Genomic DNA, 14,975 nt, shown 5'->3' on the forward strand with positions numbered 1-14,975 from the left:
CTCCTTGTACCTTTAGTAATTGCTCATGTGACAATTTCAGGGATAGCCATTCTCCTCACTGCTCCGACTTTCCCATCTGACAGTCGGGAGTAGCTTTTCTTTACTATCTCTCCATACTCTCTTGGTTAGAAGGGATCTATTGCCACGCTCCCTTTGTGACCCCGTCCCCTCTTCACTCTTCAACTGATGCACCCACTACTCTCCATTACACTCCATTTTTCTATCTATACGAGGCCACAAGTTTGGAGCGTGCAGGTTTGAGCCTACGGAGGGCTCAAAGCCGGATGGCTGGTTGCAGCTCTGAAGCCCTGCTGGCTTGGACTCTCTCCGCTCGGTCCTACAGACCTGCCTTTAGCCCCGCCTCTGCCCCACAGAGGCCCCGCCCAAGACTCGCCCCCACAAGACCACGCCCACAGGCCAAAGTGGTCCCGCCCTCGGCCCGCCCCGCCCCGGCTCGGGCGGCCGGAGGACCCGGAGTGGAGGCTCCCGAGCCCGTGGCGGCGGTGACGATGTGGTTCTTCGCCCGGGACCCGGTCCGGGACTTCCCATTCGAACTGAGCCCGGAGCCCCCCGAGGGTGGCCCGCCCGGGCCCTGGACCCTGCACCGCGGCCGCAAAAAGGTGAGGTACGGTGCTGCTCCGCAGGCCGCGGCCGACCTCGGCCTTTCCTAGGCTGTATGCCGGCCCCGCTGTGTCGCGCCGGGCCTGACGTGGCGACCGAGGCTCCCGGGAACGGGCTTGATAGTGGGGCGGGCAGTGACGACGTGGCGGGCGGAAGGATCGAGGGACGGACAAGCGGACAGGACGGGGGTCACGTGGGCCTGGCCAGCTTCTTAAGGGCTGTCCTCGGCGAGACCCGCCGGCGTCCCTTCCCTGCTGCTCTGGAGACGCACTCGGAGCTGGTGAAGCCCAGGCAGGTTGGAGTGGTCACTTGGCCCGCGCCTCTCACGTTACTGTGTCCTCCACCAGGCCACAGGCAGCGCGGTGTCCATCTTCGTGTATGATGTTAAAGCGGGAGCCGAAGAGCAGACCCAGGTGGCCAAAGCTGCCTTCAAACGCCTCAAAACTCTCCGGCACCCCAACATCCTGGCTTATATCGATGGGTTGGAGGTACCTGTCGCCCGATCTGCCCATCTCACTGTTTGCCCTCACTTTGTACCCAAGTGCTTCAACGCCCTCAGATTTGGTATCTTGTCCGCTACCTCTCTCCCAGTCATGCCCCTATCTTTCCTTCCTCCTCTGGAACCGTACCCTAATATCCTTTTCCTTACTCAGACAGAAAAGTGCCTCCACATCGTGACAGAGGCTGTGACCCCACTGGGAACATACCTCAAGGCACGAGCAGAGGCAGGTGGCCTGAAGGAGCAGGAACTGTCATGGGGGCTGCACCAGATCGTAAAAGCCCTCAGCTTCCTGGTCAACGACTGCAACCTCATCCACAATAATGTCTGCATGGCCGCTGTGTTTGTGGACAGGGCTGGCGAGTGGAAACTTGGGGGTCTGGACTACATGTACTCAGCCCAGGGCAACGGCGGGGGACCGCCCAGCAAGGGGATCCCTGAGCTTGAGCAGTACGATCCCCCGGAGTTGGCCGACCACAGTAGCAGAGCAGTCAAAGAGAAGTGGTGGGTGACTGACGTCATTGTGCCTTGATCTGTACTGCACTGCAGGCCCCTGCAGCCTCAGGACCCTAGACTAGCTGGGAAGCCGCTGGCTCTTGCTGCCTGTCTGGGAAGAGAACCAGCATCTCAGGAGGAGGGTGGTTGGTCAAGATGGACATAACCTTAGGTGTTTAGTCCCTCTGAATTTGGAAGCTGTGTTGGAGGCAGGTGTTCATGCTTCTCTGACTTTTGGTTTCTCTGTTTGATGGGGCTAGTGAAACAAACTACTTGGGGCCAAGGGATCAGTGCAGGGACAGCCACGGCCTGTGATGCAGTGGGTGCCTGGTGGCTAAAGCAGGTTGGAGGCAGCGCTAGTATATGCTGGGGATCCCTGAACAGCTCTGGGTTACTGCCACAGGTCAGCAGACATGTGGCGCCTGGGCTGCCTCATCTGGGAAGTTTTCAATGGGTCCCTACCTCGGGCAGCTGCCCTGCGAAATCCTGGAAAGGTAAGTGTCTAGCTCCTGCCTACCTCTCATCAGTCCCTTCTTCCTTGCCACCCATCCACCACCCTTTCCCTGACATGAAGCATTCTCTTACAGATCCCCAAATCACTGGTGACCCATTACTGTGAGCTGGTGGGAGCCAACCCCAAAGTACGTCCCAACCCCGCTCGCTTCCTGCAGAACTGCCGGGCACCCGGTGGCTTCATGAGCAACCGATTTGTAGAGACCAACCTCTTCCTAGAAGAGATTCAGGTGAGCTCCCAGTCTTCCTGGTCTTCTTTGCCATGGCCCTCACCTATGCTTTGGCATCTCTCACATTTGGATTGTGTGAGAACAAGCATGGACAGTGGAGTTAAGTCCTTTGGGTGCAAGCCCTGGCTTTACCTCTTCTCATCTTGTGACCTTTCATGCCTGAAGTTCAACAGAGGTCATAATTCCTCCTTTACAGGAGCCTGGGGCAGAGTTTTTTAGTTCAAAACGCATAGCACAGCCCCTCTTGGTATCCGTGGGAGTCCTAGTTTGCTTTCTGTTGTGATGAAATCCCGTGACCAAAAGCAGTGTGTTGAGGGGAGTGCTTCTCTGGCTTACACAATCACAGTCCATAATGAAGGGAAGTCAAGGCAGAAGCGCAAGCAGAGGCCGTGGAAGAATGCACTTTAGCGGCTTGTGTCAGTTTGCTTTTTTTATTACAACCTAGGACCACCTGCCCAAGAGTCACTGTCCACAGTTGGCTGGGCCCTCCCACATCAATCATTAACCCTGAGAATGCCCCCAACAGGCAATCTGATGGAGGTGTTTTCTCAACTGAGGTTCCCTCTTCCCAAATGACAGAAAACTAACACAGTGGGAATTGGCTCTAGGACCCCTGAGAATTGACAGATGCTCTAGTCCCTGATTAAAAAAAAAAAGTCATAGTGTTTGCATGTAATTTATATCTTTCTATAATCCTGTGTGTGTGTGTGTTGAATACACAGACGTGAGGAGCTGTGTGCAGAGCCCAGAGGAGGATATCAGGTGTCCTCCGCTATCCCCCGATGCCTCATTCTCATTGCTTGGGTCTCACTCAGCCTGGAGCCAGTAATTTCCAGTGATCTCCTGTCTCCACCTCCTTAGCACTGGTGACAGGTGTGTGGGGCTACACCCAGCTTCTTACATGGAGCTGGGTATTTGAACCCAGTTCCTCATGTTTGCATAGCAAATACTTTTACCCACTGAGCCATTAACCCACCCTGTCCTTCTGTATTGTTCAAATTTATCTGTAGCTAACTTATTAGCTTCTTATGTGATATATGTGCTGTGTAAATAGTTACTAAACTGTGATATTTGGGCAAATCATGGCAAGAAAAAAGTAGGCTGTATGTTTGTGGTACAGACAGTTGTTTCTTTCCTGGTGCTTTGGTCTCTGGTTCTTGAATCCACTCATGGTGGAGGCAGACAGAGGGTTGCTGCGTAGAGTTGAACTCACAATAGACGCCCACTGGCTGCTCCAGGACAGCTCCATATCTGCCCTGTTGCTCTTTCCTCATGGCGCCACACACAGTGCTAGGGAGCGAGGAGAGTCAGACCTGTCCTCAAGGACCCAGCAAGGAACAGAGCAGGGCCCCCCCCTTTGGGAGCACTCATTACAGGAGAAAGACAGGAAACGTTAATGAGAAAACCTATGCTCCCTGAGTAATTGCTGGAAGAAAATGACCGGGTATTCTGAGGACCCCCTTGGAGAAGAGAGTTGGGCTGAAAGACTCAAAGGTGGGAGCCACCTGGAAGGTGACTTGGGGAAGATGGCCCCGGAAGAGAGAACACGAGAACACATGGGAAGGGGACACCCTCTGCTTCATCTCTGAATCTCAGCACCCATATCTGTGCAAGGCAGAGAGTCACAGCATCCACTAGCTCTTAGGGGCATCATAGTGACACAGGACTGAGGCTCTGCCCTGACCCAGCCTGAGGCAGGGATCACAGAATCAGGAGCTGAGCAGAAGGCTACAGACCTTGAAGGAGCAGAGTTCAGAGTTGGGGTAGGGCAGGAAGGACTATACTTTTTCTTTTTTGAGGCAGGGTATCACTATGTAGCCCTGGGGCTATCCCAGAATTCACTATGTAGACCAGGCAGGCCTTGAACTCGCAGAGATCCTCCTGCCTCTGCCTCCCTGAGTGTTGGGACTAAAGATGTGATCTACCATGCCTGGAACCAAAGTTTTTGTTTTTGTTTTTGTTTTTTTTTAAAGACAGAGTGTTTCTGTATAACAGTCCTAGCTGTCCTAGAACTAGCTCTTGTAGACAGAATTCTGGCATCTTGAAGAAACACCTGGAATTGTTGAGCCCTGATGTCTCCTGGCCAGTGTGGGGGCAGCGGGAATGCTGTTCCGTGATGTTCTCCTCACATGGCAGACTCTGCCAGGCCACCTGTCCCCTGAGAATGAGCTGTTTCTACTAACCCCTAGAAGAATGTGGGAGCCGGACGGTGGTGGCGCACGCCTTTAATCCCAGCACTCGGGAGGCAGAGGCAGGCGGGTCTCTGTGAGTTCGAGACCAGCCTGGTCTACAGAGCTAGTTCCAGGACAGGCTCCAAAGCCACAGAGAAACCCTGTCTCGAAAAACCCAAAAAAAAAAAAAAAAAAAAAGAATGTGGGAGTTTGTACCAGGGCCTCCTCTTCCTGCCGGTGGACTGTGATGAGAATTAATGTGACTCCCTGGAAGGGTGGCCTTGGCTGTTTTTTGGTCTCTTTGAACTTTACTCATTTCCAGCGCTGGGGCAGAGCTTGCCGCTCATGCTGAACTAAGCAACTCCCAGGCACCTCGGCATTCCTCATCCTCAGCCGTGGTCACTGGTTCTGGGCCAAGCTACCTCTGAGGGATGGTGGTAAAACAGAGCGCAAGGGGTTTGGGGTCATGACTTTCCATATGCTTGGTTTTTTTCTTCCTGAGGCAACAAGGCCTCTGTGCAGCCCAGGTTGGCCTTGAATCCTTAATCCTGCGTTGGTCTCCTCAGTGCTGGGAAGGCATGTGCTGCCATGCCCAGCTTCTGGCCATGGTCCCCTTCACCCTCATCTTCCTTTGTGAGTGGGGGAGTGACAGCATGTGTTTGCACTGTGCAAGGTTGCAGAGGTTTGTTGGTCACTTCTTAGCTGTGTGTCTTTAAACAAGCTCCCTCTTCTGTCTGCTGCTTGTTGGTAAGGTGCTTGTGTTTTCCTGCCTCATAAAGTTGTGTGAGGGTTATTTGAGATGCTGTGTGGAGGGTTTCGTTTTCAGTCTGTGCTCAGAAAATTTGTGCTGTGGGTTTAACCGCCTCTGGTGGGGGTATTAGGAGGACTATGGAGTATTGAGCCTTTGGGCCCAGGTCTAGTGGCAAACTGTGCCTGTTCCCTGACTTCTTCTATGGCTCTCCAGAAACTGCACCCAGTGTACCCAGCCAGGCCAAGGCAAGGACCAAGTAAGACCCTTCATGCTCTGAGCCTCAGTTTCCTCATGTGGGCTGTTGTGAGCAGCAGAGGACATGCTGATGAAGGGTCTAATCTTTCTAGCGATTGTCTACCCTACAGGGGAAGTAACAGGGAAGCAAAGACAGTCACTAGAAGACACTGGCTGTGTGCCAGGCATTGGGTCTAAATATATAGCCTTGGCTGGCTTTGAACTCACTGTGTGGTCTAGGCTGGCCTCGAGCTCTAGATCCTTCTGCCTTAGCTGGCATCACAGCATGCATGGCTGTAGTGGCGTAAATGAAGGCAGACAGAAATTTTAATAATATTCAGCTTTAATTGGGAAAGAGACTTACAGAACCCGAGATTCCAGCGAACAACAGGAAAGCAGAAGGGAAGGCGGGAGTATGCCCGCAATCTTTATAAGTAAAAAATATCCTCAGGGGACCCCGCCCTACAAGCAAGGTGATTGGCTGGGTCTCCCCTACATCTCCCCTTTTTGTCTAAATAAGACAGAGCCAAACCAAATACAACTATATACAATAGGAACAAATAATAAATATAGTAAACATTCTATTTTAAAGAGTAAGAGCCGGGCGATGGTGGCGCACGCCTTTAATCCCAGCACTCGGGAGGCAAAGGCAGGCGGATCTATGTGAGTTCGAGACCAGCCTGGTCTACAGAGCTAGTTCCAGGACAGGCTCCAAAGCCACAGAGAAACCCTGTCTCGAAAAACCAAAAAAAAAAAAAAAAAGAGTAAATAATGTAGAGAGTAACTACAATTATCTAATCTTTAACTCCGTTAAAGATCTGAAAAGGGAATTAATATTACTTAACAAATGAGAGATATCCAAAATGTGCAACAATTGACAGAGACAACTGACTACCTGGGCAATCACCCAAAGTCTCGTTTGCAATGTTGAGTCAACCAACTTTGGCTAAGGCCTAATATAACTGACATACCATTATTAAAGGCAAGGAACTTTCTTAGAACTATCCTACCCTGTCTTGGCAAGATAAGACAATCCTGTTTTATCCACTTATGGATATTCTGTATCTTTGTCAGTAGTTGAGGTATGGGCTTTTCTTAACCCAAAGGCCAGTTCTGCCAAGAAGACAAGCTCCCAGTGGAGTGTCTTTGGTGCTAAACGTTCTCTCGTGATTATGTCTCGTTGGCACGGAATTCTAGGTTAGATTAAAGGCCATTTTCTACAGCTCTTCGAAGAGGCTGAAGATTATACTATCTATACTAAATATAATCTCTATGTATCTAAAAAACCTGAATAACCTAAAAATAAATATGACAAACGTATAATTCTCAATATCTATCTAACTTGAAGACTAAGAGAATAAACAACTGTGCAATATATGAAGACAATGAGCCGGGCAGTGGTGGCGCACGCTTTTAATCCCAGTACTTGGGAGGCAGAGGCAGGCGGATCTCTGTAAGTTCGAGACCAGCCTGGTTTACAAGAGCTAGTTCCAGGATAGGCTCCAAAACCACAGAGAAACCCTGTCTCGAAAAACAAAACAAAACAAAACAAAAAAAAAAGAAAAAAAAAAAAGATTTGCCAGGTGTTGGTGGCGCACACCTGTAATCCCAGCACTCGGGAGACAGAGGCAGGTGAATCTCTGTGAGTTCAAGTCCAGCCTGGTCTACAAGAGCTAGTTCCAGGACAGGCTCCAAAACCACAGAGAAACCCTGTCTCGAAAAACCAAAAAAAAAAAAAAATATATATATATATATATATGAAGACAATGATCTCTAACTGTAAACAATGTCATTACAAATGTAAACAATGTTATTATATAAATAATATCAGAGGTAGAAATGTATGTTGTAATATGGTAAATGTATCAATACAATATTGACAAAGTTATAAGCATACTCTTTTTTTTTTTTTTTTTTTTTTCGAGACAGGGTTTCTCTGTAGCTTTGGTGCCCGTCCTGGAACTAGCTCTTGTAGACCAGGCTGGCCTCGAACTCCCAGAGATCCGCCTGCCTCTGCCTCCCGAGTGCTGGGATTAAAGGCGTGCGCCACCACCGCCTGGCTTATAAGCATACTCTTTTTTTTTTTTTTAAATATTTATTTATTATGTATACAATAGTCTATCTGTGTGTATGCCGAAGGCCAGAAGAGGGCACCAGACCTTATTACAGATGGTTGTGAGCCACCATGTGGTTGCTGGGAATTGAACTCAGGACGTTTGGAAGAGCAGGCAATGCTCTTAACCACTGAGCCATCTCTCCAGCCCCCTATAAGCATACTCTTATACAAAAATTAGAGGTAGCAGCACTCACATTCAATATTCAATATACCAATATACAAGAATCAGCACCAATACAATTTTTTAAAAACAGTAATTCACAAATACCAATCATCCCATCTGGCAGCGCATATGAACATTTTCTGGTTGAATCCTCAGAGTGGTGGTAGAGTTGTTACACTGTTTTACAGGGAGAGTCTGCCCATGATCACCTGCTAAGTGGAGAGCTGGGCTCCCTAGCATTGCTCCTGTCCCCCCGGCCTGGGGTGGCCTCACCCTCGTCTGAGTCTGGAGTGTGTGTGGTGAAGCTGTTTTCCCCTTGAACCCTGTCTTTGCCACCCAGATCAAAGAGCCAGCTGAGAAGCAGAAGTTCTTCCAAGAGCTGAGCAAGAGTCTAGACTCATTTCCTGAAGATTTCTGTCGGCACAAGGTGCTGCCCCAGCTACTGACCGCCTTTGAGTTCGGCAACGCTGGGGCTGTGGTCCTCACACCCCTCTTCAAGGTAAATGGGGCCAGGCAGGAGCTGTGGGATACAGAGACCTGAATGGATACAGCCCTGGGTGAGAAGCATTCTCAGGGTGGACGCAAGCCCAGTGTCCTCTTGACTTAGCAAGCAAGGCTACCTGACAGTGCGAGGGAGTCTGGCGGACTTGTAGCCCTTGGGAAGGACAGTTCTGTGCTGCTAGATTCCTCTGCTTATAGATCCTTGTTTCAGTGCCTTCCCTCCATTTCTCCAAGCCCTCTCCACCATCACCTCATTCGTCTCCGGGGAAGTCAGCAGTGAGCCCAAGCAAGTTGAGGGAGCCCTGTGAAGTTGTCCTAGCCCCGTGGATGTGGCCAAGCCCCTCTTTCTCCTCCTTCCTCAGGTGGGGAAATTCCTCAGTGCTGAAGAGTACCAGCAGAAGATCATCCCCGTGGTGGTGAAGATGTTCTCATCCACTGACCGTGCCATGCGCATCCGCCTCCTCCAGCAGGTAGAGGCCTCAGCCAGTTTCTGCCCAGGTCCTCCTCCCAGACCCCGGTTCTAGTCACCCCCAACTTTAAACAAGTGGCCGGAGCCTGTGCTTTGGCTATAGAGGGACCCTGAACCCCTTACCATTGAGTGTTACACAGGTGAAGGGCCAGGAAAACTCTCAGGAGGTGGAGCTGGTCCCAAGGCTCCTTGTAGCCCTGGGACTCTCCAGACTCTATCACTTAGGTCCTCTAAAGTAGGACACAGTTTCTCCTGTCAGCCCCACAGCTGGAGCTACAGAGTGTTAGCCTGTAGGTTAGAATGTTCTCATGAGCCAGAAAGACTCTCAGGTAGCAGGGACCAGTCCCTGCCAAATGCTCTTCCCTCCTGAGGACATGTGCATGAGCTGGACTCGGGAGGCTGCCTGGTGGCCAGTGTCTGCACTGGAACAGCCAAAGCCAGAGTGGCTGTGACTTTGGTGGGGTCGGCAATCTTCTCACGCCACACCCTGGGCCACAGATGGAACAGTTCATCCAATACCTCGACGAGCCTACAGTCAACACCCAGATCTTCCCCCATGTTGTACATGGCTTCCTGGACACCAACCCTGCCATCCGGGAGCAGACAGTCAAGGTGCGTGTAGTCAGGCCTAGAGTGGCCATCTCTTGTCTCCCAGGACAGGGAAGTGGTTCTCTCTGGAGCACAGGCCTTGGTTTGAGACAGTGCGTGTGGTGGGAGGGTTCATATGTATGCATGCTACCAATCCAGTCCCTGGTGCAGCCTGAAAAGTGGGAGGGACTGGGGGGACTCAGCCTGCAATACTCTCAGCTGACACTGAGCAGCTCCCCAGGCCTGCCTGGCCCTATACTGGAGCACAACACATACAGACAGTAAGTTCTGTCCTTGAATGGGACAGACAGTGGGCCTGGCAGACGATACACAGATGTGTATTTCATCAGAAAGTGAAAGGGGGATATAGACAGGAGGGTTTGTAACTTTAAATATACCAGTGCCTAGCAACCTAGCATGGGGGCACATGCCTATAATATCAACACTCAGAGCAAGAGGCAGGCGGGTGGCTGTGAGCTGTAGGCTAACCTAGTCTACATAGGGTGTTTCTGGCCAGCTGGAGATACATATCAAGACCTTGTCCCAAAAAGACTACTTTAGTCAGATGTTGAAGCTCATATTTGTAATCCCAGTGCAAGGGAGGCAGAGGCGGGAGGATCATAAGTTCAAGGCTAGCCTGGGCTACATGAAGAAACTGTACCTCGGGGCTGGAGAGATGGCTCAGTGGTTAAGAGCACTGGCTGCTCTTCCAGAGGACCAGAGTTCAATTCCCAGCACCCACACGGCAGCTCACAACTGTCTGTAACTCCAATTCCAGGGCACCTCTACCCTCATACAGATATAGATATATATGAAGGCAAACTCCCAATGTGTATTAAATAAATAAATAAATCTTTTTTTAAAAAAATATTTATTTATTTATTATGTATACAATATTCTGTCTATATATATGCCTGCAGGCCAGAAGAAGGCACCAGACCCCATTACAGATGGTTGTAAGCCACCATGTGGTTGCTGGGAATTGAACTCAGGACCTTTGGAAGAGCAGGCAATGCTCTTAACCTCTGAGCCATCTTTCCAGCCCCCCTTTTCTTTTTTTAAAAAAAAGAAAGAAACTGTACCTCAATAAAAGGGAGTGAATGAGTGTCTGGATGGTGGTGGCGCAGGCCTTTAATCCCAGCACTTGAGAGGCAGAAGCAGGTGGATCTCAGTGAGTTCAAGGCCAACCTGGTCTACAAAGTGAGTTTCAGGACAGACAGAATTGTTACGCAGAGAAACCCTGTCTCAAAAAAAAAAAGGAGGGGCTGGTGTAGAAAAGGAACTGCTTTAATCTCGTCTACTAGGTGACATGGAAGAAACCTGCTCCTTGTAGAAGGATCAGCTCTTGTACAGGCTCTGAGGCTGGAAGTTTCTAGCAATGTAAAGGTAGCAGAGAGGGACTTAACATGCTGAAGGGTCGAGGTTGTGGAAGCTGGAGCCAGACAGATAATAGTTGTGGGAGTTGGGGCCTTGTCAGTGTGCCAGGCACCAGGCCTGTTCATTGGGAGTGAGGTTGGAGCTACACTTGGGTTGGCAGCAACCACATGGTGGCTCACAGCCATCTATAATGAGATCTGGTGCCCTCTTCTGGCATGTAAGCATACATGGAAGGAATGTTGTATACATAATAAATAACTAAATCTTAAAAAAAAAAAGAAAAAAAATAAATAAATACATTTAATGGCTAGGCATGGTGGTGTATGCCTCTAATCCTAGCACTCAGAGGAGGTTGAAGCAGGAGGGTTACAAGTTCAAGGACAGCCTGGGCTACCAAAAAAAAAAAGTTAAATTGAAAATTAGTAAATTGGAGGTCATCAGTGACCACCGCATTAATGAGCCAGTGTGGTAGAGTGGCTCTCAGTATATTGATATGTAAGTCCGAACGAAGCATAATATCGGCAAGCGTCTGGGGTCTTGCTGTAGAAGGGAGACAGAACTAAGGGACTCCCTCTCAATATACTAGTTGGGACAGGACTGGACTGGGTGGGTCTGACAGCCCTGCCCAAAGCCACAGCCCGCTGGTGGCTTGTGCACTCTCCCAGGAGTCTGTTCTTGCCCTGGCTCACTGTACCCTCCACCCCTCCACTCTACAGTCCATGCTGCTCTTGGCCCCAAAGCTGAATGAGACCAACCTCAATGTGGAGCTGATGAAGCACTTTGCAAGACTGCAAGCCAAGGATGACCAGGGTCCCATCCGCTGCAACACCACGGTCTGCTTGGGCAAAATCGGCTCCTACCTCAGTGCTACTGTGAGTGTCCTGTAGGGATGCAGAAGGATAGTCTCCTTCGGGGCTACAAAGCAACCCTATGTCCGTGGGTCCTCATTGTTCTCGAGACTCAGCCCCTGAGCTCCATGAGACCTATTGCCTGGGCTTCTTGAAGTGGAGTCAGCTGCAGAACACACAGCCAGTAAGGTGGTAGACCTGGGTTCTGAACTCAGGTCTGCTTGACTCTTACGTCTTCACGCATCACTTAGCCACGGTCTATAAACTTGAGCTTCTGCTAGGCCTAGACACTTAAACAAGAATGAATGAAAGTTGGGTATGGTGGCACACACCTTTAGTCCTAGCACTAGGGAGGCAGAGGCAGGCAGATCTCTGAATTTGAGGCCAACCTGGTCTACAGAGCGGAGTTCCAGGACAGCCAGAGCTACACAGATAAACCCTGTCTCAAAAACAAAACAAACAAATGGAAAAATCAAAGGAATGGATGAATAGGATCAGCAGGTAGGGAGGAAAGGAGGTTCACGCCCAGCCTCAGGGTCACTGCTCAGGCCCTACACCTTGAGGCAGCGTGAAACCCAATGATCCAAGAGAAGCCGAGGTACATATTTGTTTATAGATTCTCTTCCTTTATTATTATTATTAGGTTGTTTTTTTGAGGCAGGGTTTCTCTCTATAGCCCTGGCTGTCCTGAAACTTGCTGTCTAGACCATGCTGACCTTGAACTCACAGGATCACTTGCCTCTGCCTCCCAAGTGCTGGGGCTAAAGATGAGCACCACACTGCCTGCCATAGTTCTCTTCTTTTACATTGTGAATGATAGGTTCTCATTTCCAGACCTTGGCTCCAGTGGATGGCCCTGTCCTAGGAAGTAAGGTCTGGTAGTTGGGGCCCCTTATTGATTCTGTATATTGAAGCATCCTTTCCTTTGTCAATCCCGGCTCTCAGACTAGACACAGGGTCCTCACCTCCGCCTTCAGCCGGGCCACTAAGGACCCATTTGCACCGTCCCGGGTTGCGGGTGTCCTGGGCTTTGCTGCCACACACAATCTCTACTCAATGGATGACTGTGCCCACAAGATCCTGCCTGTGCTCTGCGGCCTTACTGTGGACCCTGAGAAATCTGTGCGGGACCAGGTAAGGCCCAACCAGGCAGACCCCAGGGTTGGGCTCAGGGATAACCAGTCTCCAAGAGGCCTGGCAATCCTTGGGAGTGCTGGAGCACCCAGCTTGGCCTCTTGCTGCTCCACAGGCCTTTAAGACCATCCGAAGCTTCCTGTCCAAATTGGAGTCTGTATCGGAAGATCCTACTCAACTGGCAGAAGTAGGTGAGTAACCTACACTCGTGTTCTCTCCCTTTGCTATGTCCTTTACAGTCCCCTGGTATGTCCCATCCCATGGGTGCTTCTGAAAGCTGGAAAAAAAAAAAGTCAGCAAGCTCCCTGTTCCATACCTTGGAGAACTGGCCTAGAGAAGGGAGGGTTTGCTGTGGATTGCTGTTGCCGAGCTGGCTCTTCTATCATCTCTCCATGAAGCCTGTACCTACTTGTCTCTCATTATCCAGAGAAAGATGTCCATGCAGCGTCCAGCCCTGGAGCAGGAGGAGCTGCAGCCAGCTGGGCAGGCTGGGCTGTGACCGGGGTATCCTCACTCACCTCCAAGCTCATCCGTGCACACCCCACACCTATGCCATCTGAGACCACTGTGACCCAGAGACCAGTACCAGAGGGTGAGTATCCCAGGCTCCCACATCAGTGTCTGAGGGCTGAGAGCCACTCTTGTCAGGCTTTCCTAATGTGGCAGCAGGGACATGAGACATGGGGTGATGGCTAGTTACTCTCCCTGGTACTCTTCCTCTTAGCAACTTCTGTCCTGTCCCAAGATCTCCCCGAGAGCTCAGACTCTTTGTTCCCCAGGAGATGCTGCTCCTCCAGCCCCTGCCCCTGACACCCCAACGACTTCAGGCCACTGGGAGACACAGGAAGAAGACAAGGACACAGCAGAAGACAGCGCCACTGCTGACAGATGGGACGATGAGGACTGGGGCAGCTTAGAGGTGAGTGGGGCTGAGGAGGTCTCCGCAGGGAACCCCAGCGCAAGGCCACAGGCCATCCTTTAGAGGAGTCCACAGATTAGAGTTGGACTCGCCCTCATTGCATGGCATCCTGGTAGGTGAGCTTCACGGATTGGTCATGGGGGCCAACACAGCCACTGAGTCCCTATTCAACTCCAGGGTCCCCAAGAGCTGGGTGAGAAAGGAGAGGGTGGGTAGGTCTCAAAAATAAAGACTAAGGGGCAGCTGAGCCATGGCTGAGGGCTCAGTATGTTTGTCCTCTTGAGGGTTGAGAGGATTGCTGGTCATGCCTTCCTCCTTCTCACCCTGCAGCAGGAAGCTGAATCTGTGCTGGCACAGCAGGACGACTGGAATGTCAAGGGCCCAGGGAGCCGAGCTGGACAAGTAGGCTGGGTCCGGCAGGGAATATCTGAAACACTGTTTGTTAGTCTCTTCACTCTACTAGCCTGCCCCTCTCCCATTGTCCACTCCCAGGTCAGCCACTCAGACCACAGACCTCTGGAGTCAGACTGGAACAGCTGGGAAGCTGAGGGCTCCTGGGACCAGGGCTGGCAGGAGCCCAGCTCTGTAGAGCCACCCCCGGAAGGCACCCGGCCAGCCAGCGAGTATAACTGGGGTGGTACAGAGCCCAGTGACAAGGGTGACCCCTTTGCTGCCCTGTCTGTTCGTCCTAGTGCCCAGGTACTGGCCCATTGAGAGCATGGGGTACTTGGGGTTACTGCTGCTGGGAGCTGGCCTCCACTGTAGCCTGCATTTTCCTTTCAGCCCAGGCCAGACCCAGACTCCTGGGGTGAAGACAGCTGGGAAGGCGTGGAGGCTGAGAGCAGTGAGTATTTCCCATGAAGGGCTGGTGGGGGCCCGGGCAGGGCAGGTACAGGAGCAGGGAGCTGAGACCCTTTTCCTTCCTGATCCCAGGACAGGTGAAGGCAGAGCTGGCACGGAAAAAGCGTGAGGAACGGAGGAGGGAAATGGAAGCCAAGCGGGCAGAGAAAAAGGCCACCAAGGGGCCCATGAAGCTGGGAGCACGGAAACTGGACTGATACCCCTACCCCCCAACTCCCGGGCACTTCTAATCATTGGAGCAGACCTGGAGGATGTATTTATTGTACAAACCATGTGAGCCGGGTCACCAGGCCAGGCACATCTAGTGTACATAATCAAAGCCACAATAAATTCTATTTCACATCCTGGTTCCAGCTCAGCCTAGCCCCTCCCGAGCTGTGGCTTTTGGTGCTGCCATCCCAACTTAGGATGTGAATATAAATTTGCTTTGAAAGCCAAGAGTAAATTAAAGGGGCAGATCTGACTTTGCAGTTTCTAGGGATCTT

At 51.1% G+C, this 14,975-nt stretch overlaps 1 protein-coding gene across 3 annotated transcripts; it reads left to right on the forward strand.

The window, feature by feature from the left end:
• Positions 1-446: 446 nt before the first annotated feature.
• Scyl1 (SCY1 like pseudokinase 1) lies at positions 447-14,731 on the forward strand. 3 transcript variants are annotated; one of them, XM_057779913.1, is made up of 17 exons: positions 447-620; positions 969-1,109; positions 1,275-1,624; positions 2,019-2,109; positions 2,203-2,358; positions 8,134-8,292; positions 8,657-8,764; positions 9,262-9,375; positions 11,445-11,600; positions 12,522-12,710; positions 12,826-12,901; positions 13,138-13,302; positions 13,490-13,629; positions 13,960-14,031; positions 14,122-14,328; positions 14,413-14,473; positions 14,563-14,731. In XM_057779913.1, exons 1-17 carry the CDS (start codon positions 510-512, stop codon positions 14,685-14,687), a joined length of 2,421 nt encoding a protein of 806 aa, XP_057635896.1. In that variant the 5' UTR covers positions 447-509; the 3' UTR covers positions 14,688-14,731. The 3 variants fall into 3 exon arrangements, with proteins under 3 accessions (XP_057635896.1, XP_057635897.1, XP_057635898.1); XM_057779914.1 differs by having other exon boundaries at positions 13,963-14,031; XM_057779915.1 differs by lacking the exon at positions 447-620 and having other exon boundaries at positions 1,053-1,185.
• The last annotated feature ends 244 nt before the right edge of the window (positions 14,732-14,975 follow it).

Source organism: Chionomys nivalis, chromosome 8, assembly GCF_950005125.1.
Source record: "Chionomys nivalis chromosome 8, mChiNiv1.1, whole genome shotgun sequence".
Taxonomy (NCBI): Eukaryota; Metazoa; Chordata; class Mammalia; order Rodentia; family Cricetidae; genus Chionomys; species Chionomys nivalis.

Bases quoted from the DNA above. Each gene is read 5' to 3' on its own strand.
- Scyl1 (XM_057779913.1), top strand. From the start codon at position 510: ATGTGGTTCTTCGCCCGGGACCCGGTCCGGGACTTCCCATTCGAACTG. The intron at 1,625-2,018 runs GTGGGTGACTGA...TTACTGCCACAG, and splicing joins AGAGCAGTCAAAGAGAAGTG to GTCAGCAGACATGTGGCGCC. The intron at 14,329-14,412 runs GTACTGGCCCAT...TTTTCCTTTCAG, and splicing joins CTGTTCGTCCTAGTGCCCAG to CCCAGGCCAGACCCAGACTC.